The sequence below is a fragment of the Aricia agestis genome, chromosome 20, assembly GCF_905147365.1.
Source record: "Aricia agestis chromosome 20, ilAriAges1.1, whole genome shotgun sequence".
Classification (NCBI taxonomy): domain Eukaryota; kingdom Metazoa; phylum Arthropoda; class Insecta; order Lepidoptera; family Lycaenidae; genus Aricia; species Aricia agestis.
This window is the reverse complement of record NC_056425.1, coordinates 8,632,904-8,654,603: the sequence shown is the minus strand read 5'-3', so window position 1 is coordinate 8,654,603 and position 21,700 is coordinate 8,632,904. Positions and strand designations below refer to the sequence as shown.

General features: G+C 33.4%; 2 protein-coding genes and 1 long non-coding RNA gene across 4 annotated transcripts; 1 reads left to right on the top strand and 2 right to left on the bottom strand.

Moving 5' to 3' along the window:
* Positions 1–342: 342 nt before the first annotated feature.
* Positions 343–10,347, bottom strand: LOC121737025. Its single transcript, XR_006037092.1, has 3 exons — positions 10,294–10,347; positions 3,922–3,924; positions 343–354 (listed from the first exon to the last, which is right to left on the bottom strand). It is a non-coding gene; the product is annotated as an uncharacterized LOC121737025 (long non-coding RNA).
* LOC121737020 lies at positions 9,994–12,581 on the top strand. Its single transcript, XM_042128541.1, has 5 exons — positions 9,994–10,073; positions 10,155–10,363; positions 11,139–11,345; positions 11,424–11,578; positions 12,232–12,581. Exons 1-5 carry the CDS (start codon positions 10,037–10,039, stop codon positions 12,482–12,484), a joined length of 861 nt encoding a protein of 286 aa, XP_041984475.1. The 5' UTR covers positions 9,994–10,036; the 3' UTR covers positions 12,485–12,581.
* Positions 12,582–16,557: 3,976 nt separating this feature from the next.
* Positions 16,558–20,980, bottom strand: LOC121737022 (ras-related protein Rab-2A). Of its 2 annotated transcripts, XM_042128544.1 has the most exons (7): positions 20,779–20,980; positions 19,872–20,031; positions 18,390–18,545; positions 17,302–17,482; positions 16,917–17,039; positions 16,820–16,828; positions 16,558–16,608 (listed from the first exon to the last, which is right to left on the bottom strand). In XM_042128544.1, exons 1-5 carry the CDS (start codon positions 20,822–20,824, stop codon positions 16,944–16,946), a joined length of 639 nt encoding a protein of 212 aa, XP_041984478.1. In that variant the 5' UTR covers positions 20,825–20,980; the 3' UTR covers positions 16,558–16,608; positions 16,820–16,828; positions 16,917–16,943. The 2 variants fall into 2 exon arrangements, with proteins under 2 accessions (XP_041984478.1, XP_041984477.1); XM_042128543.1 differs by lacking the exon at positions 16,820–16,828 and having other exon boundaries at positions 16,558–16,604; positions 16,911–17,039; positions 20,779–20,979.
* Between the last annotated feature and the right edge of the window lie 720 nt (positions 20,981–21,700).

Sequence of the window (21,700 nt, the reverse complement as noted above, 5' to 3'; positions counted from 1 at the left end):
ATAATCTTGTATGCTAAGCCACCATAGAGCAATACAAGGAGCAAGATCTTTTGCTAAGGATTGTGCATAACGCTGCAAATTCCGAAGATTCCACAACAGCTAATGTTTTTAACTCGAACTATAGTAAAACCGTTCTTTAGATGTGACTACCAAAATAGGCTGTAGGTTTAAATGTGCCGGCCTGCTGTATTTGTATTAGTATACCCCCTAAACCTAGTTTTCTAGCATCCGTGTTAACCTGGAGACCACAGCCACACAATTTTGTCACTTGGTCCTCAATATGAGTATCTTTGAGTGTCTGAATTTAAATTTCGGTAATCAATACACAGCCTGTAACCTTCACCTTTTTTTTAACTAGAATCACTGGACTAGCATATTCAGATATAGAGCGACGTATGATACCAGCTTCCAAAAGATCGTTAATATTTTCATCAACTATTGCATTTTCTTTTTAAGACATATCCTATAGAGCTAACCAAGTACGACTTTATCAGTTTTTATTTCCATTTGTAATAAATCTGTGTACCCTAAATCTTTTGTATCCCTAGTGAATAAATGTTTTTGTCTATCTAATATCATCATCTTTTTTTTGTCTAAACTTTCACCAATTACCTTACCTAAACCCTCTAATTCCCGATTCAATGCTATTTGTGTTTCAATCGATAAAGTCATATTTTCAGTAGAGGTATTCGAGTCGATAATATTAATAATTTCAGCCCGGGCAATTAACGTATATTGCAGGCCAAGTTATTTCAATTACATCAATATTTATAACCTTTAAATGACAGCTCCTCCAGGAATTATATAACACAAATATAGGAATTATATAGCACATAAACTGGATTTGTTCCATTGAATTGTTTCTCATTTGGATCGATATCTACAATTACATCAATATTACAGCAACTATTTTTAGGTGAAATTGTATCACGTTTCAGCAAAACATTTTAGTTATATCTATCACCTAAATCTATCACTTATATTTGTCAGCTGTTTGTAACTGTCAAACAAATTATAAGTCTCAGTAAAAGTGGCAGAATTTGCTGTAGTAACCATAGACATAATATATACTGTCGTAAAGACCACCTGACAACTCGAAAATGCGTGACCATTTTTGATCTGTCAATGTGTGCGTGTGCTAGTGATGTATATTTTACAATCGATAGTATAGTATTTTGCAATCGATAGTTTAGTCCGTTCGAGTTATTTTACCTGAGTTTCTATAAGAAATAAATAATATGCAACTTTGATAGATTTGTATTTCAAATTAGGTATCATAAATTTTAATTGGCAAAAAAAGGTGACGATTGAAAAGTAGATACACATTTTCTTTTGGAATGATTTTTCAATAATAATAATAATAATAATAATAATCATTTATTCACTTGATGTGGTTTTACAAAGATGGTTTAATCATTGGTACGTACCTACACATCATACCATTACATTGGTGTGTGAATATTGTCACCGTAATAATTATATTTTTTGTTTAACTAAATGTCAAATATGCGTTACAAATTACATTTTTATTTCTTCTTATAATTAATCATTTTGGGTTTATTACATGATAGATAATTATTATTGTCAGCACTTTCTTTAAATAATGTCAAAAAATAAATAAATCCAAATAGCAAATATAATTCATTGTCAATAACATAAAATAAAAAAATGTAATTATTAAAATTCCTACTTAAAAATAAATAATCATATTATGTTAATATATTAAATTTAGATTAAAAATTTAAAAAATCCAATAAATTTATGTATAAAATGTTTAGTAAGTATAGTTATTGTGAATTTAAAAAGTCTCTAACAGAGTAATAACATTTGTCTATCAAATATTCCTTTAAAAGTTTTTTGAATTGTCCAATTTGTAAAAGTTTTATTTGCTCCGGTATTTTATTGAATATTTGAATTGCCATGCAGAATATACTTCTGTGCATTAATTCGGTATTGGCCTTAATACTTCTTAATCTATTATTGTGTCTTCGATTCCGTGGAATAGAAGCAAAGGTCTCAAATAATTCAGGATTATTTTTAACAAAAACCGCGCTTTCATTTTTCAATCGTATTTCATATAATTTACACTTAACACATTAAAAAGTTACTTATTTATTACTCAGGTAAAATCTATCTGGTAAATCAGTCCTTACATTGAAAGTAAACGTTGAAAGTAAACAACACACATAGTATATTATATTTTCTTTTAAATTAAATACATATTATAAAATATCATAATATTTTATTACAATTATTTTGAACCGACTTCCAAACAGGAGGAGTCTAGACGTTCGCCTGTGGATATATTTTTATGTATGTTCAACGATTACTCTGCCGTTTATGAACCGATTTTCAAATTTTTTCTTTTGCTGTACATTGTATTGTTCCGAGTAGGTATCATGTTCACAAAAGTGGTGGTCTGGTGATGGAAAAATCGAAGTGACTCCTTGAGATTCAAATGGGAACATATGGTCCCAGAAAACGTTCAAAATCTTTCGATTAATAAATTAAAAAAAGTAGTCAAAGAACGTTTTGTGCCAAAGCCAAAATGATTTCATAATTGATGGCACATCTTGGGAGTAGAATGCTGAATGACTGCTTGCAAGGCTACTTCTACATGACTTACAATTATTATGTATCTATCTATGTTTACATTGTATAATTTTTAGTTACAGCATTGTAAATTTTGTTTTAAAAGATTATTTTTTTTCTCACTTTTTTTGGTAAAAAGTGGGCGTGCGAGTTTCTTACGCCGGTTCTTCTCGTCGGCTTAGTTACCGAACCGGTGGTAGGCACCATGTATTCTGAAAATATATTTTATTTTAGATTTGTTCAGAAATAAAGCAATTTTGATTTTGATTTTTTAAAACACCAACTGTAAGTATAGAAAACGAGGACAGCTAAAATGAGTAAAATTATTATTTTTAAACAAAAAATTAAAACCGACTTCCAAGGCAATGACAATAGTAATATTATACTTAAATGAACTAAAAAGTATTAAATAATTCTTATTCTGAACTCAGTATATTCTGTTCTCAATCTTCATTATTTTGCAATCGGTACCAGCTAACCTAATCGCCAGTTCTCTGACAGAATAGGTATAACAGCAACTTATAACTCTTCGAAATTCTTTTAGTATGATGGGTCTACAACAAAATGTATGAACAGAGTGCGTTCCGCCGGGCGTCCGAATTTTTCTGATCAGAAATTTCGGATAATGTGCGGCCGGGCTTAAGGTGATAAAATATATAAAGGTAAATGATTTTTATTTTAGATTTATGTTATTGTAAAATATCGATAAGCATATCGATAAATTTGATTCAAGCACTAGCGTATATGTAAGAAATTTTGATGAAAAATTTTTCTTCAAAATTTGTGTAATATAGGAACAATAGTACCTTTAGTTACGCAAAATATGAAAGTAAAAGGGAGGATTCACAATATTTTATTTGAAATAGAGAACTAAAGACCAGAATATAGCAAAAATAAACACATCGTAGCAATTAGGACATGAAGATTAATTACGGGTGAAATGTATATTTTTCAGGATTATTCCTATGATTTACACTGCAATCACTCACAGCACAAGTTATTATTGTTATATATAATAGTATTTGTTGAAAATAACATACGATTTAAATAATAAATTGCAAATACCGAAAGGGCATAAAAACGATTGACGACTTTTGACGACCTGTCAAATAAAAGTTGTTACAATTTTCATTAGACTGCCTCTCTCTTTTCATCTTGTTATAATTCCATAAAGGATTTTCTTCTCTCTCGCACTCTTTGTTGGTCTTTAGCATTATATTATGTCTATGGTAGTAACCATATATTATGTCTATGGTAGTAACTAATACCAAGCTGGTTGATCATTGATTGGCCAATAATTAAGTCTATGTCACTTGGCAGTTGTTGAACAGTCTCTACATGGTCACTAAGACACACTTGCTCTATTTTATAGTCAACTTTAGATTTCATTTTCATTATTCTTGTTCATTGGCTCCTACCCACATTTTTTTTTTGCAAATATTATTATTTACTAAGATATTACTTGAAGTATAAAAGTGTTACTTACTTGTGTTGAAATCTGCGGTTGCCGAGTTGTTCCTGCTGTACTCGCAAACCAGCAGTTAGCCGCCGCATGACAGAGGCGTTGAAAAGTTCGACAATTGTAGCAGCGTTTATTCTTGGCTGGAGAGCTGCTGTCGATTTTCCATCACTTGCACCTTTCCTCCAAGTAGACTTTCGCATTGGCTTGTAGTTCATTCGGTAACCCTCTTATGACGCAAGATATTGCATGCTCGCCCTGGATGTTGCATTTCTTAAGCAGAGAGACTTATCGTGGTAATATTTGGTCATCGTCCCGCAGCCCACTTTCAGTCTTCGTTTGAATCATCATAGCTTCAAGGCAGTCATTGTCTAGCGGACCCACGTAAACGCATTTGCATGATGAACTGTCGATCGGTATCGGTAGGTACTGTTCCGTAAATGGTCGATTTTATGCAGCCATGTAGCTACATTACAAGCGTCGTCTTCTGGTTCAAACTTTGGTATCACTTCTGCATCAGCTTAAGTAGGTAATTCTGCGTCGTTTTATCACTGGTTCACATATCACAATCACTGTTGTTTATGTTCAAAAAAAGAAAAAAAATCACTTTCTTCGCTGTCAATCACAGAGAGTCTGAGCAAGTCTGGGCGTTCTTCTCCGGTTGCCAAGTCCCGCAGCATAAGGACCGGACATTTTTGAAATAATCCCACTTCTGAGATGTTAGAGAATAATAAAAGTCTTGAATTATACATTGAGCGATATTTATTCGAGCAGAGTTTCACCTTACATGTCTCGAAGTTAATTACAGAATGAATCAATCAATGCAATATGGCTGGCTTTTATACCATTTTACACAAAAGAAACGAACTTCCGTTGACAATTCAAATATAGCAAAATCATAAAGAAATACATTAAAATTAAGAATGGCTAAGAATAAGTTAAGTACATAATTCTAAATATTAATTAATGTACTTCTCATATTATTTTAGATAATATGAGAAGAGGAAGTTATAACGGAAGTAAATAATCCTCCCGCCCATTTATAACTAACCAATTGTCAAAATCAAGTACCTTACTTATTAATATTTAAAATATAATAATCACTTATTAAAATTATATATAGTGACTAACATAATATACTGATTGATTTAAATAAATATAATATCATGTAGCTTGTCCATTGACATCCGCTAACACCATTAAATATCCGTTATCGTGCAAAAGTGCAGGTAAAATGTTGTCAAAACCAAAATTTATAATTCCTGTGACATTTGGTATGAATATCGGTAAATAGGGCTATTTCTTCCGTGAGTTTTAGCTAAAACATCGTTATAATAACTTTATTATCCTATTCATTGGAATATTATTGTGTCTTTTTCAAATTGAAATGTATCAAATTTTACATTATTTTGCTCAGTTTTATACCAATTGTTGATGGTATTCGCTGGTATTACCGATAGTTGTCTACCCATACGCCATCTAGTTACTAAAATGGAAACTGTTTGACAATCAAATTTAAAAAATAGGAAAATGCCCATAGATTAAGGATATAGGATATAGGAATAAACCTTCATGAAAATGCCTCATAGAGTACTCTGACCGCAGATTACTAGTATAACTCTGACGCTGGCAACTCCATAAATGGGGAGGCTTATGCCGCAGGTGGGTGAAACTTCCGAACAAAAAAAAATTGGGTTCCAAATTTAAACGTAGCAACAAAATTAAGTTGGATAATCTGTGCAATTTTTAAGCAAGATCGACTGTGATTGGTTGATAAAAAAGACGAAGAAGAAGTTTAAAACTCAAAGTTCGATTTTCAGTTAGTGACAATTATTTTGTAGCAACTCTTTCAAAAATTGTAAATTAGTGGATTAATTATTGAAAAACAAAAGGTAAGCCATTGTAAAATGTAAATATAACCGTAAATTGATAAATTGAAGCAAAACATAACTATGTCATACCGTGTTCTAATACAAAGTATGTCATAGTGATTATTTGCATATTTGTATAATAATTTACTTCTACTATATATACTATCTATACTATCTTTTTATTTTTTATATTATATATTATACTATATATACTATATATACTATCTTTTTCATATTACTAAAATAATATGAAAAAGAGATTATTATTTCATGGAAAATATTATAATGTATCAATATGTATGCAGTTAATTTCAAAAATGTTGAAATGTGTCTGGGCATTTCTCCGGATTTGGATTATTTAGTTGATTCCCTGGTACATTTTTATTTCTGCATATTTTTAAAATCAATAATCGCATATTATTTTTAAGTGAATTATAAAAATAATTATCTATTTGGCCCCTTTTTCACTTCACAATTTTAGAAGATATTTTGATTTAAATTTTTCTAACCTAGGGAATCAACAAAGCTAATAGATAAAAGTTTTTTCAGCTAAATAAACATGTTCAATTTAAATATAAACATGTATAAAATTGTCTACAAACTAAACTTGGTCGTTAAAACCAAATACAATGAATGGAAAATAAATTTATTTGAAATATTTTGACTTTAAGATTTTTTTTTTTTAATATTTTACTTATTGGTGTCATTCATTTGTATCAGTATATGAAGATAATGTAATTTATTTTAATAAAAATAAACATATGTACTAATTAGATAAATAAATGTAAAAATACCCAGGGAATCATCAAAATGTATGTAGAGGGAATCAATAAAAAGTTAGTTTTTTCTGAGGTGTACAAAAACTGTGCACCTAGGTTAAACAATAAATAAACACACCGGCAAAATTAGAGGAACATAACAAAATTTTCATTTTTTTTTTAATTGTTCACTGATTTTTATATATTTATTTATTTATTTACTAATTGATTATTAAACAATAAATTTTATATAAATTTGTGGCATAAAAACGTGAAAAATAAAAAAAAAATAGCAAAAATCAAAAACTTAAGAAAATCTTTGAAATTTCAGTAGTAAGTTTTTAAGATAAATTCTCCATTTTTATTAAAGAAATGCCATGTTAAAAGCGTTTAATGCCTTCTATGGATCTCAAGAGGGCCTGGATACGCCATTCCATGCTTGCATTTTAATTGTCAATCATTTCCTGTGGGATATTCTCCTACTCCTCCAGTAGCGCCAACTCGAGCTCCTGGACACATTTTGGAGCTGGAGTTTTAACTCGTACCGTTCACCCATTGATATGCCACACGTCTTCAATCGGATCTACATCCCTAGACCACGCTGGCCTCTCCACCTGGGCTACGCCAGCATCGTTTAGGTAATAATGCCCGATTTTCTTACTCTATGGACGCACATAAAATTGAAATTACTACCTAAAACTGTGTAAAAGGCACACCATGCAGTTCCAGGATGTCGGTGCTAAAGCCCTGTACTGTCAAAGTACCATCATCTATAATCATCAGCTCCATGCGGGCTCCAAATCATATGCAACTCCAAACCATTACGAAGCCTGAATCATAGGCCACTGTTTCCGGTAAGTTTGATGGCCTGTAGCTTTCCTTATGATTTATCCACATTCTTTATCGCCTGTCAATACAATGTACACAGAATTTGCTCCCATCACTGTACAGCACAAGATTTCACTCACTTGTCTAATTTTGATGTTCACGCGCAAATCTTAGCCTGGCTCTTCGGTGTCCTGTCTCAAGTTTTGGTGCCCTTGCTGGCACTTTTGAGTTTAATTTAACTTCTTTGAGTCTTCTTCTTACTGTACAATCACTTACACGTTCATCTTGGACCTGTTCCGACAGGTTTCGTGTCTGCATAGCAGTTTGAGGTCGATTTCTTAAGTTTTGTTTCCTTACAAAATGGTCATCCTGAACCATTGTCACCCGATATCTGCCTTGTTCTCGTCTCCGAACGTAAGATCCAGTCTCTCTGAAGCGTTGAAAGTTACGATGAACCACGGAAGCCGACACACCTAAGGCCTGACTGACCGAACGGTAGGTGTGACCTTTCTCTATCGTGGTTACAGCTCTAGCTGTCGCAGATGCTGGGAAATCACTAATTTTGTATCTAAGCAATGTGTTCTTCCAAAAACCAAACAATCAAATGAGCTGAGCATACCTTGCACCCCGCTAAAACGCCATTCTTATCAGGAACACTTACAACGTCAATAATCGAAAAACACTTATTAGGGCATAATTGCTATAAAAACCTGTCAACTTGCCAGTTTTGTTCAATATTTTATTTCTTGAATGAGCTTAGAAGCTATAAAAAAGCCTTTCAGAAAGCCCGACCCACTTGAGTTCAAGTTTTGGCCCTTTTTACCTATGTTCCGCTAATTTTGCCAGTGTGTGTGTAGTCTAACTAAAAACCATACTCATTATCGTCGTTTACATCGTGTCTAAGCAAACTTAACTTTGGAAATGACATTATAATTAGCGAATAGAGAATCAATTGTGTAAGGAACCAAGGTTGAGGGAATCAGATATTTTCCTTTGTAACTCGGAAACGGAGCTACGAATTGTGTGACCTCCTTCCATGATGTTTAGAGGGCTACCGAACCTCCCGCCCTGCGCAACCGCAACCACGTGCTTCTTATAACTGGGGAGGTACGAGCCTCCAAGTGAAGCGTATAGGTAATCACTATGTGAGCCAGGACAAATCTTAAAATGTCTTTTTCTATTTATATAACGATATATACGTTTATATACAATTATTTTATAAATATTTTGTTTATACTCTTACGATTTATTTACTTTGAAATTAGAATTTCATCGTATTTGTGGGATTTTTTTGGGAATTTATAGTGAATTCTGGGGACAGGACACGTCCAGGGAATCAATTTTTCGACCTTTTAATTAATTTTAATTATATTTACAATTAAGTTTTTCTACAGAACCTAAGTGGCCCAATTAGAGCACACCTTAAATTACTATAAAAAAATACAAAGGTCTACATATGTAACTCTGCGGGTAGTTTATACGTCCGGACAACTAAATATTGCGGTTTGGAGAATCAGCCGTCTATTGATTTATTGTAGTAATTAATTGCACGTTAAGGTCATTAACTATAATAATTTATGTATGGAAATGTAGTAAATGAAAAACTTTTCATTAATTTCAGATTTTTAGGTCCCTGTACAAGTTTGCAACATTTTAGTCTGCAGGCAATGGTTGTTAAGGAGATTTAAGGAGGAGGAGAAGGAAGGGATTATGAGAGGTGCGGCCACTAAGGGAAAATCCTCTGATCAAGTGAGGTGGTATACAGCTGGCCTGAGCCTACGCGATAGATTTCAGCTGTCGTATGTACCTACAGGGTGTAACAAAACAAAGTAATAATACTTATGTGTGTATGTATAAAGATGCGCGTCCACTGGATCGGAATCGGAGTGTAAACAGCGGACGGATTTGTTGCCTAAACCTTGTGGATTAAATCTGTTCTATTGTTTTGTGTTTATTTAGCTATGTAAAATAATTTTTATTGAAATAAAACATTTATTTGAGCTCATTTCTTTTTTTTTTTAATTGTTGGTATGTTTAGAGTGGAAGGTTTTGCACTTAAAAATTTTAACTTTAGTTTCAATTTAAAAAAAAATGTTAATTTTTTTTCTTCTAAGTCCGACATCTTGATATGGCGGCTCTCGACATAGGCGAACGCGTTGGCCAACCAATGTGTAGAACGGGCGTTCACGCGTTGGCCAACGTCTAAATACCTACGGCCAACGCGCGAACGCCCGTTCTACACATTGGGCCAACGCGTCTGCAGACGCGTTGGCCAACGCGTTCGCCTATGTCGAGAGCCGCCATTACGTAGTATATGACATTCTCTTTGCTTACGCCAAAAGAAGAAGAAGACCGATACATCTAGTAATCTGTGCGATACATTCTCGAAGTTCAAACGGTCGGTGCTATTTTAAAATTTTAACACAATTATAGTACCTAGTTATTTCATTATTTTAATGAAAACTGTGCGTATTTAATATAATATATTACAAAATAAAACTATAATAGATTTAGGTTATCCCGTAAAAATGACGAGAAATCAAGTGATCAATGATCCCCTTGCAGGTAAACAAAATATTTTGATAATTTGCATAATATTTAGCTCTTATGATGTTGTTTTTTAACTTAGATAATATTTTATTACAGCCATATACAATGAATCTTACTGGCGCATATGCAGAGTATCTCCAATGTATAATTTGCAGTACAGTGAGTTACAGCTCAAACAATATGCTTCGACGATTCGACAAATTCTAGCCATTAATTGCATCTCAGCTTCGACTACAAAGTATAATGTTGTCATAGAAAATGCTGAACACCTCAGATACGCTGAAAATGACCCTAACAGCTTAATGGTATGTTTAAGAAACACTAGTTGTAGCTCCCAAAATTTACAGAAGACTTGTAATTTCAGGAAAAATCATTTATTTGGCCTTGATGAAGCCTACGTCCTTTCTTATTGTAAACTGTTAACTTACTTTTAATTTTATAAATTATATTTTATATAATATATAATTTAATTATACTGTTAATCCAGGGCTTCCCAAACTTATTTGTACTGTGACACCCTTGGGACTTTGCCATTTCTTTACGACGCCCCTCAATCCAGCCCCCAAAAATACTTTCTAATTTTAGAACCAGCCTACATAGGTTATCATATAAACACTATTTGGATATTTATAATTTTATTACGAAATAATGACCCAATCAAAACATAAGCATACAAATTAAAAGAGATATTTATGAAAGATATTAAAGCCAGCAAGGCTGGCTAATATGAAGGCTGTGCTTGCTTTTCTGAGCATAGCTCCTGAAACCGGGGACGTAGACTGCCCGGGATTCCCGGGATGTATGATTGACATAATGCACTCACTCAATTTGGTTGTGTTGACATGCGACGCCCCTGGGACAGTGTGACAGTCTGGGACCCTGTGACGCACAGTTTGGGTAGCCGTGTGTTTATCTGTGCCTAATAATATGAAAATCAGTGCAATAGTTTCCAGCTCATTCCAATGCAAATATTTCTTCTATTGCATTAGTTCTTACATCTCTTGTTGAATTGGCTGAATCCATGATCTGAACCTGCTTACTCAAATAAAATTACAATATTTTGTTCTATATTTTTTTAAGATTACAGTGTCTACTTCTCAAGGGAGTGACAAAGAAAAAGTGGTATATACAGCTATTCTAATTTCATGGGGTCAAAATGTATTTGTGAATAATGCTGTGCACTTACCATACATGTTGGAGCATGGAGAAGTAAAAGTTGGCAACGAAGTCAAGAAACGTCTGCAGAACATGTTTGACTGCAATATTAAGCAATACAGTTTTACAGAGGTAACTTTTCACAGAACAAATATTTTGCAACAGAATGTTAATTCCTTTACTATTTTTTTAACCATGAAATTGTATCAGTTTCAGTTACTACAATTTGCCTTCAATTTTGTTGAAAGTGCCACTTCACGGAGTACTGATCCGTTTGTGTTCAACTACAAAACTCCTCAAGCAAATTTTAATGACAAGATAACGGTAACATTTGAAGTAGGTGATGTACATGCAATATGGAACAGGTACTACCCATTTATTTTCATTATGATTAGAATAATCTATACAACCTCAATTAAAACTCAAAACTATCAACAAAGACATTTGAAAATTGATTGACTGCTTATGTAAATACAGGGTGCAATTAAACCTTCTGGCCAAATTTCGATATATTGTTTCTTTTTAAAAATAAAAATACACATATTATTTTTTCTTCTATAATAACTCAGTACTAAAATGTTAGTTTCAGTTATCCTAAAAAACAATTAATGGACACTACGCGTCACCGGCGCGTGGCTCCCACCTTCCTGGCGCTACCCCTCGCGTCACCCCCGCTCAACCCACCGCCGCCAAAAATTACCACCTTATTTTTTTGGTTAAATGGACTCTCCTGATGATACCTAAGCCCTAAAAAAAAGTTTAATTGCACCCTGTATAGCCCATAAATATGTTTCTATATAATTTAGTTTTTGGTATATATAGCTTACAAAAATTACTGGCAGTAGTAGAAACTGCAAACAGTTGTTTAACTGTTTTCTACTACTGTGGTCTCAACTCTCAAGCAATGGGTCCCCTAAATAGAGGATAAAATATATCCTAAGAATTGGTCAAGTAGTGTTTTATCCTTTTCCCTTTTAAATTTTTATACATTAATTTATCTTTTGGTTGTCTCTTTCAGCATACAAGAGGAGAACAGCACATATGCAGAGCTTATTCACCTCGCTTATCAAATTCTCCAAAACCAATTATATGTGACAACAACTCTCAACATATCAATGTTTGATCTTTGTGATGTGATTCTATCAAAGTCAGAAGTTAAAAACACAGGAGTAGTTAAAATGAAGACACCGGAAATTGTTAATTCAGTATTTACAGTTTTAAATGAAATTTCACTCCCATACCTTTTACGTGAAACCCAAGAGACAGAGTGAAATATTTTTAAGTTATTTTAAAATGGACTTTGGTATTTGTAGAAATAAATTATAGTCTGTCAAAAAAGTGAAGAAATTAAAATGTGGCAACATCGTAGTGTCATCCCTTTTAGCATTTTTCTTAGATTGATTTGAAAGGGATGACACTACAATGTTGCCACTTTTTAATTTCTTCACTTTTTTTAACAGACTTTATCTAAGATTTTAAAGTTTATGAAATGTTAACATGTAATCAAAATGAACATAAAACAGCTGGGCTGAGAATGTCTTTATATATTTTGTAAAGTCAGAATGTTGCTGATATTTTATAATGAGGGATTTTTACTAAGTAATGAAGAAGAATAATATTCTTCAAAAAATCCTAAACCGTCATTGCAGTTCTAACACCATGTAAGTCACTCTTTGCCTATTTTGACATTTTGATGCAATTCCAATTGTAAAAAGTTGCTATTTTTGTTAGAACTTCAAGAAAAAAAGTAATTTATGAAACAAGACAATAAACACTTCACCTACTTAATAGACAACAAATAAATTTACAATGCATGCTGTGTATGCTGTGCTTATATTTTCTAGCAGATTGGGTAAGACACTTGACACACAAAGGCAACAGACCTTGATTATTATTATAATATTTGTAGTGTAAATATTTATAATATTAGGTGGGTTAGGGCCTGTTTCACCACTTCCTGATAAGACTAAGTGACAAATAGGCTATCCACCAATTAACTTGACAGATCAAGTATGTAGAATATGTCAAAAAAGTTGTGAATAGCCTATTCGGAACTTTATCAGAAAGTGGTGAAACAGGCCCTTAAAGTTTTAGAATTTGATATCTGATATTATTTGTACTTTTAAATTAACTAATAATCGAATAACAAAGATGTAGAAAGAGTGTAAAAGAAAACACTGTATATATTTTTTTAACATTTACTTTTCAAGTTATGCCTTACAAATGTTCGCATATGACATTGTCTTATAAAATATTTTGACTACATTATTAATGTGCTAAACTTATATTACCCATTGAATCAATTACCTTGCAAGCATAACTGTAAAACATATTGTATCCTTTGTATTCACAATAAAAGTAAAATTTAAGTCAATTGTTTCAATAAAACTTATATTAAAAAAAATATACATCTCACTATTAAAATGTGATTACATAGAGCTCTAGCTGCTCTTAAAAATAACTTGTTTATTACAATTTAAACCTGGCCTTGTACCATGAAACTGTTTTGAGACTCAAACAATCAGGCGAGAATGCGTCCTGCTCTAACAAACGTGAAATGACGTTGTTAGAGCAGGACGCGGCATTCTCGTTCGATTGATTGAGTCTCAAAATAGTTTCGTAGTAGGTCTACTGTTTGTCACAATTGTAAGAAAACATATTACATAGTACTATGTTTCTGCTTAAAATTCATATAAAAAAAAATATGTAACCTTTGTCTATTGAAACTAATTTAATGAAAGGACCACACGCACTTTAAAACAACGATAAAACACTCCATATATTTATATTAGAAGTTCATAATATAACTTTGAACAAGCAAAAGCACAAAAAAGCAAATTAGAAATAATTTTGACATTACGTAACAATTTGCACTCTCCATCTTTCATATCAAAAGGGGGTAGTATAAAAATACCCTTTTATTCCTCAAAACTCAATACTTAGGGGGGTATTACATTATCATATATATTGGATCATTTCTATGATCATATATAGGATCCAATATATATGATCATTTGATCATATCTGCACATTACATTATCATATTTCATTGATCTTATTTTACGTCATATTATGTGGTTTCAATAGCCAATGGAGAGCGCTAACGCTGACAGGTATTGACGTCAGGGTTACTAGATCTCAGAGAATTTGATTTGTCAAAAGACATCATCATTTTTAATATGGCTTGTTTTTTGTTATTTCAGCAAGATTATCCAAGTATATAATTAGAAAAATAATTACATTACATTATTTGAAACATATTAACGAACAAGAAATTAAAAACTCTTTTTTATATTAAATAACTGGCAACACCTATTTCTATGACCGTATTGGATCCAATCTCTCAGCAAATGTCAAAAATCTATGATCAAGGAAGAAATGAATCATATGTCTATATTACATTATCTAATATCATTGACTCAATGATCTCGGATCCAATATGTTATATGATAATCTAATATCCCCCTTATTGTGGTAAGTTACATCTAAGTCAATATGCGTAGTTATGAAAATATACTTAGTCCAAGTAGTTAAGTATTTGCGGATCGAAAACTCTTGAAAAGTTTGATTCTACTGTGGGTTTAGAAACTGCGAAGATTCTCTATTGGCATGTTAGGTAGAACAAAGATTTAAAAAGGAGGAGACATTTTTAAGATCTAAATTATCTTACTTGCAGGCATTATACAGCATACCTTTAATTATAATGAGATTAAATTACTTTATAACTTTACCGTAGGTAGGCGAATCTTAGCCGTTATCACACCTTCAAATCAGTTCTCATTTAGCTCAATCAACTGAACTGTCGTAGCATATTTGAAATACAACGCGGCACAGTATTATTCGTCACTCAAAGCCAATAATATGTACAGTCTGTCAAAAAAGTCATGAAATTAAAAAGTGGCAACATCGTAGTGTCATCCCTTTTTTCTTAGATTGATTTGAAAGGGATGACAGTATGATGTTGCCACTTTTTAATTTCATGACTTTTTTGACAGACTGTATACGTAGTGATTACATTCTCTTTGATATATTATATTGTATAGCCTGGTCGCTTAAGAGCCAGTCCACACGGCGCGTTGCATCCATAAAGTATCGTGACGTGTGATACATGACAGCAGCACTCTTTTTTTTGACGTCCAGTCGGCACGTGCCGCACGTTGACAATTTAATCTCATAGAATTCATGTTCAATCATGCTTGTGTAAGTGTATACGTACACATATTTTTCAAACAGATGAAAACCAATTTCGGTTTCGTTTGACAGCTCGAGATTGTTGCTCTATTCCGCTAGGTATATTAACTTTATGGTTGCGTCAGCGTTACGTCGTAGATATATGCATTTCTAAATTTGTATAGATTTGACAGATTTGCAAGACATCTCACGCAATTGAAATCTGTTAATTCAGTACAGATTTAGAAATGCCTCAACGACGCAACGCGCCGTGTGGACTGGCTGTTACACGTAGATATAATCGGCCATGACCTACGAATAATAAAAACTAAGGAAACGTAACTCCTATACTTCAACCGTTTTGAATTTGGTTCCTTTTCGCACACTAAAATATGGCAATAGCAACGACACACTAACACTCTTTACGAAATAAAGCCGTTGACATTAATAATTGTTACTTCTTTATTTACACAAAATTGTGTACCGAATACATGCATAAAGTATTCGGGTCACATTTTGTAGACTCGTGGACAAATTTTTTGACAGTTACTCTTCTTTTTAAGTTTTTATTATTCGTAAGCCATGACCTATCTCTACTTATCTTTCATTCACAGCGAAAATAATAAGCAGCGTGTAGAAGACAGAGAAGTGATAGGTAAAATTGGCAGAATTTCTACATGTGTAGATGCTTGGCTTTAGTCCAAATGTGTAAGGTCCAGTTATCTTTGACCCCTGAAAATCAAGGGATAAATAACTTCTATGACTTTTAACACGGTTATGTAGTATCGTTGTTCATAATTTTTTTAATATCAAATAAATAAATTGACTGTAACGTGCCAAATAATATTTGCGCCGCGTCTATTGTGCATTTGCCTTTTATTACGTTACAAATCTCAGTTGTTTAGACTGGAACTATAAATATGATCTTTAATCTGGAAGACCAGAGCATTCAAAACACTTTGGGTTTATGCAGCAGAGTTGAAAATCACATAGCAGTCATTGGATTACATTTCGCCTCAAGTGACAAAATTTTTAGCGCTCACAATTTTTTCTAATCTTCCAGATTCATATTATGGTCAATATTATTGTTTTATAGACTCGAAGCACAGTTGATGAGTGTAAGTCGTTTCAAGATGCAACCTATAATGTAGCATTAAAATAAAACTAGTAGAAATACATGCAGTTTTATATTGATGTTATCTGCACACAGCTGTATACCATCTGTAAAAGAAAAAGTTATCTAAGTTGAACAGTTGACAATAGTTGCCTTCCATCAGGTGATTTGCTCGTTTGTCCCCTTATTTCAAAATAATAATAAAAAACTTGAGAGGTGTCAAGGGACACCCGGATGGAACAAAGTTTTAATTTCTCACCAGTTGACGTCATCGCCACATCAACGCCCTCTGCCCCCTACTTCGCAGGTATTTGAAATAAGTGTCGGTCAAAAAGTGTCGTTCCGTCTAGCCCCCTTTCGCAACGCGCGATAAGGAACTTTGTTCCAAAAAGAATACTGTGGTATTATCTCACCTCTGTTCGTGTTCAGCGTGTGCACTGCAGCACCTAACAGCAGCCGCCGGGCGGCGCGCCCCCCGCGCCCGCACTCGCTCCCCCCGCGCCCGCGCCTCCGTGCTGGGGGCCGATCTTGATGCCGTTCGCCTGCAAATTTTGTTTTTGGTGTCAGCGTGGAGATTTGCCAGTGAATGAAGGAGGTTAAATAAATTAAAAAAAAAATGTTTAAGTTTTGGTTACACATCCCAAGGATTTGTATAACATCAAATTATCATTATTTGATTATTTCCTCAAGGCACTGATTCATTGTCACACATTGTAGTTGACTCCTAAGATAAGAGTCGTGTAAGCTATTAGATAGATACTCAAGCCCTCTAACAAAGCAACATCAGTACCATAGACAACATACCTCATTGTTAATATCGAAGACACCCTCCTGTATCTTTTCGTAGATCTCTTTGGCGGTGTTGATGAAGGCCTCCTCGACATTAGCTGCTGTCTTCGCTGATGTCTCCATGAACACTAGCCCGTGTTCCCGCGCGAAAGCCTCGCCCTCCTCCTTCTTTACTTCGCGGCGGGATTCTAAATCGCTGGAGGAAAAAGAAGTAGTAAATGTTGGGGTGGTGAATATGATTGACGTGGGATGCCTTGGAGCTCGATAGTCGGATGATTTGACGGTTCGATGAGGGCTGCTCAAAAACAGAATGGTTGGCATTTGTTGGGGGATTATTAAAATATAGTGGACAGCAATAGGTTCATGTTATATGTTCATGGTGATGATGATAAAGAAGAGCGAGATCAAAATGCGTCATCAGGACGACAGAATTCAGTATGCTGCAGTCACAACTTCTTCGCATTGCCCCAATTGGCCACATGCGGTCGCGAAACAATTGAATATCTATTGTGTCTTGTTTCCCACGATCGAGGGAATAATACAAATTAATAGGTTAATAGGTTATTATTATTATTATTTTTTTTTTACATTCTAAGAATATGAATTATTTATTACTATAAATTTTTTATCTAGTTTATGTTATATATTATGCTGTGTGTTGTGTGTCTGTCAAACGCCTGGCAGTCACAAGGATCCACATAATACCAGGGATCGTGGTACAGTTATCCTGTACCAAGGTCATTACCTGAGTGGAGTCCTATTCAACAACTTTTCGCACTGCACTGCCTTATACCGAAGCACTCAATCCGTGCCGCACCACAAAAATATTATGTACTTGTGTAAATTATTTGTAAAATTTTGTTTGTGTTAAAATTCGAATTAAGTGTAAGTATACCTATTATGTGGTTAGGCTTATAGTATGCATGTCTTTTTTTTTTTTCTTTCTCTGTCTTTATTGTTGTGTGCTTTGTTCTATTGTAGTGTACTGTGTACTTTGTTGAATAAATGTTTATTATTATTATTATTATTAATGATCCAAAATCATCACCCCTTCCACTTTATCTAGTGTCCATTCAGGCATAAGCTTACAGGGCCCAAATTACCTTTTGTTACCAATCAACATGATGACCATATTGGAGTTGGAGTGCTGGCGCGCGTCTTCTAGCCATGTGGTCAAGTGGTTGAATGTTTCCCGCCGTGTGATATCATATACTAGTAACGCCCCTGCAGCGCCCCTGTAGTATGAGCGAGTGATTGATCTGGAAAATTTAAAAAAAATTAAGAGGAAGCAGACAAGTGTGGGTCAACGAATTTTTTCTAACAATGTTATAGACATCTAATGATCAAGTGAATTTATTTATGAAAAAAAAAATATTACTTAATCATAATAATATTATTGTGATTGTATAACATTTCATGCAATCTTGTAATAATATAATGTAAAGCTTATAAGCTAAATCATACAATCTGTCTAGTATAAAATTTCTGTTACAAGTTTTAAATGGAAAAATGTATCTAGTATATAACAAGCCAGAGTGTAATAAATAAAGTTGAGTTTCGAGTCATTAATCATTATGCTAGGAGACCAAGTGGACATAAACATTTACACAATATCATTTATAAAGCCGTATTTACATTTGGTACAATTAAATAGGCCATGTAAAATACACTAACAATATGCTTTTAAATTATAATCCATGGATTAAATTAAAATCTGATGTTTAGGAAAATATAACACATCAATAATGCATAATATAAGGTGTTGGTTGAACTCAACCAAAATAGATGGGTTTCTTATATGCAGTCAATATATAATTTTCTTTTATTTTATATAAATTAACAACTAAAGTGCAGACAGTGTCTCATATAGTTCAAATGAATATGATTATGAGCAATATTCCAATGACTCAGCAATTAATAAATTGTACTTTGATATCACTAATGAGCAAAGATCTCAGTTATTTGAATTAAAATTACAGTGTGAAATAAGTTTTAGTGTTTTTTTTATACTGTAATTGTCCTAAGCAGCATTACATTTTTCTGTTTGTCTGTACTTTCACTAATATAAAAATTATAGTGGATCTAAATTCTCAGCAGTGCACTTATACAGCATGACTGGTGAGACATGATCAATACTTAAGGAGAGTACTCGGTACTCAATTCTCATTATAATTTATCAATAAAATTAGGTACTTAATTTTTGACCAAATTTCCCTTTAAATAAATGAATCATGGACACTTAGTAAATTACTATGCGGCCGCCCGGCAGCATGCGCCCCGCGATGCCCCTCCCGCGCGCGGTGTCCATGCGTTGGGTAAATAATTATTTAACTTTAAGCTACATTTACTCAGTGATCAATTGATATATTTTTTTTAACTAATATAATAGCCAAATCAAAATCAAAAGTATATTATCAAATATCAATCAAATCAAATATCATATCCTAGAGTATTGAACATGTCCCACCAGTCATGCTGTATATTGAGGACCATACACATAAGACATGTTAGTGGTCACCTAAGACAGTTAGAATAATAAATCCTAGATCTTTATCTTTTTAAAGGGTCATAAAATCTGCATTTACCTGAATGCTTCTTGTCCTGCTGTATCCCAGATTTGCAGTTTAATTTGTTTACCGTCAATTGTGATCATACGGGCTCCGAACTCAACACCAATAGTCAAGTCATGCACAGGTTGAAATCTCTTGTCTGTGAACTGAAGCAGTAGGCAGGATTTACCTACACCTGTAAAATATATATAATATATTGTATGAAAAAACCAGATTAAATTAGAGAAAAAAAAATTGTATGAAAAAGATGGTCTTATAATAAACATAGCTTTGTAGACTGTTAAAGGGATAGGAATTATAGGATTGTGTACTTTCCTATGAGAATTCAGATGTCCTTTTCAATTAATTATATCCATATATAAGTATAAAGAATTATGTGGAAGTCTCTTTTTTACTTTTATAATGTAAACAAAGCAATGTCATAACATAAACTTGGCCTCATTTCGATCAACCATTTTTCAGTCATGTTAAAACTCTGAAGACAAGACAGAAAAATTAATCTAATTTTAAAGAAATTGCTTGTTTTAGTGTCGTGATAAGTTAATAGGTAATCAACAAAGTCTAGTATAAGAAGGTGAACAATAACAAAAACAAAGAAAATCCTTGAGACACATTCTGGCAAAACATTTAGCAGTATTTTAGCTTATATATCTAAGCCTCTGAAAAGTAAGGGAAGCAAAAATCAATTTTGCGTGATAAGGATAACGAAAAAATACGTAAATGCGTAGGCGGGGACTGACAAGTTTATGCTAATAATTGCCAATTTGTGGTAACAAAAAACACAACATATTACGACACACTGTGTTGTACACAAGACTTTGCATACGAGTACATTACTTTTCAGACACAATTATAGACAAAGGCACATAAGCTAGCCAAAATTTACAGGAGCAAAAAAGATATCAGGAAATAAAATCAATACCTGTGTCACCGATGATGATGTATTTGAACAGATAAGCGTAAGCCATGGTGGTTGATCTTTTTATGATCTTCTATCGATTGTAAATAAAGATTCTTAGTAACCACAAGATTTAATGATAGTATCGAAGACAAAGACGCAATTTTTGTAATCTCACAGCTGGTTTACTACTCCTTGTGTCAATGGAAATTGAAAATTTGGAAAATGACAGCCACCGTAGACTAGAGAGGAGGAGGAGGTCGGACTTCGTAGGATAGGGATAGGGAGGAACTATCGATGAGTGGGATAAAATCTTAGATAAAATCGATTTTAACCCCATCAAAAACACTTCTCAAAAAATACGATACTATAAAAATAAATTACTGATAAGTTTCATAATTTACTGATAACATAAACTTACAGTCTGTCAAAAAGAGTAGGCGCTGAAATAAATTTTCCAAATCGGTAATCAGTAATCAATTACTAATCACGGTCAAATGGTAAAGCCTCTCGCAGACAGGCGCGATATTATCGGTCGATAATTTATTTATTTAACATATTGCGATAATGCGTCGCGATTCCTTGCACACATGACACAGCTGCGATTTTATCGTCCGATATAATCATAAATAATACAATTTAATATATATATGAAGAAACAAAGAGTTGGCAACACTAGTTGCACCGCAGCGCTCTCTTGTAAGAAATTTCTTAGGGCCGCGCTACACCGGAATGGCAGCGGCGGCGGGCGAGGCGAGCACTAATATCAGTGTCATGTGATTTTAAACTTTATCTTCATTATTGCAATACATAGTATCGCTTAAGAAGTCTACGGCCACCCGTGGCCGCTCGTGCCAGCCAATGCTCTTAAATATTTTTTTCTCTAACTTTGAAAAGAAAAATTTTCTCTGGCTCTCATACAAATCTGACCAACACTTCACAATAA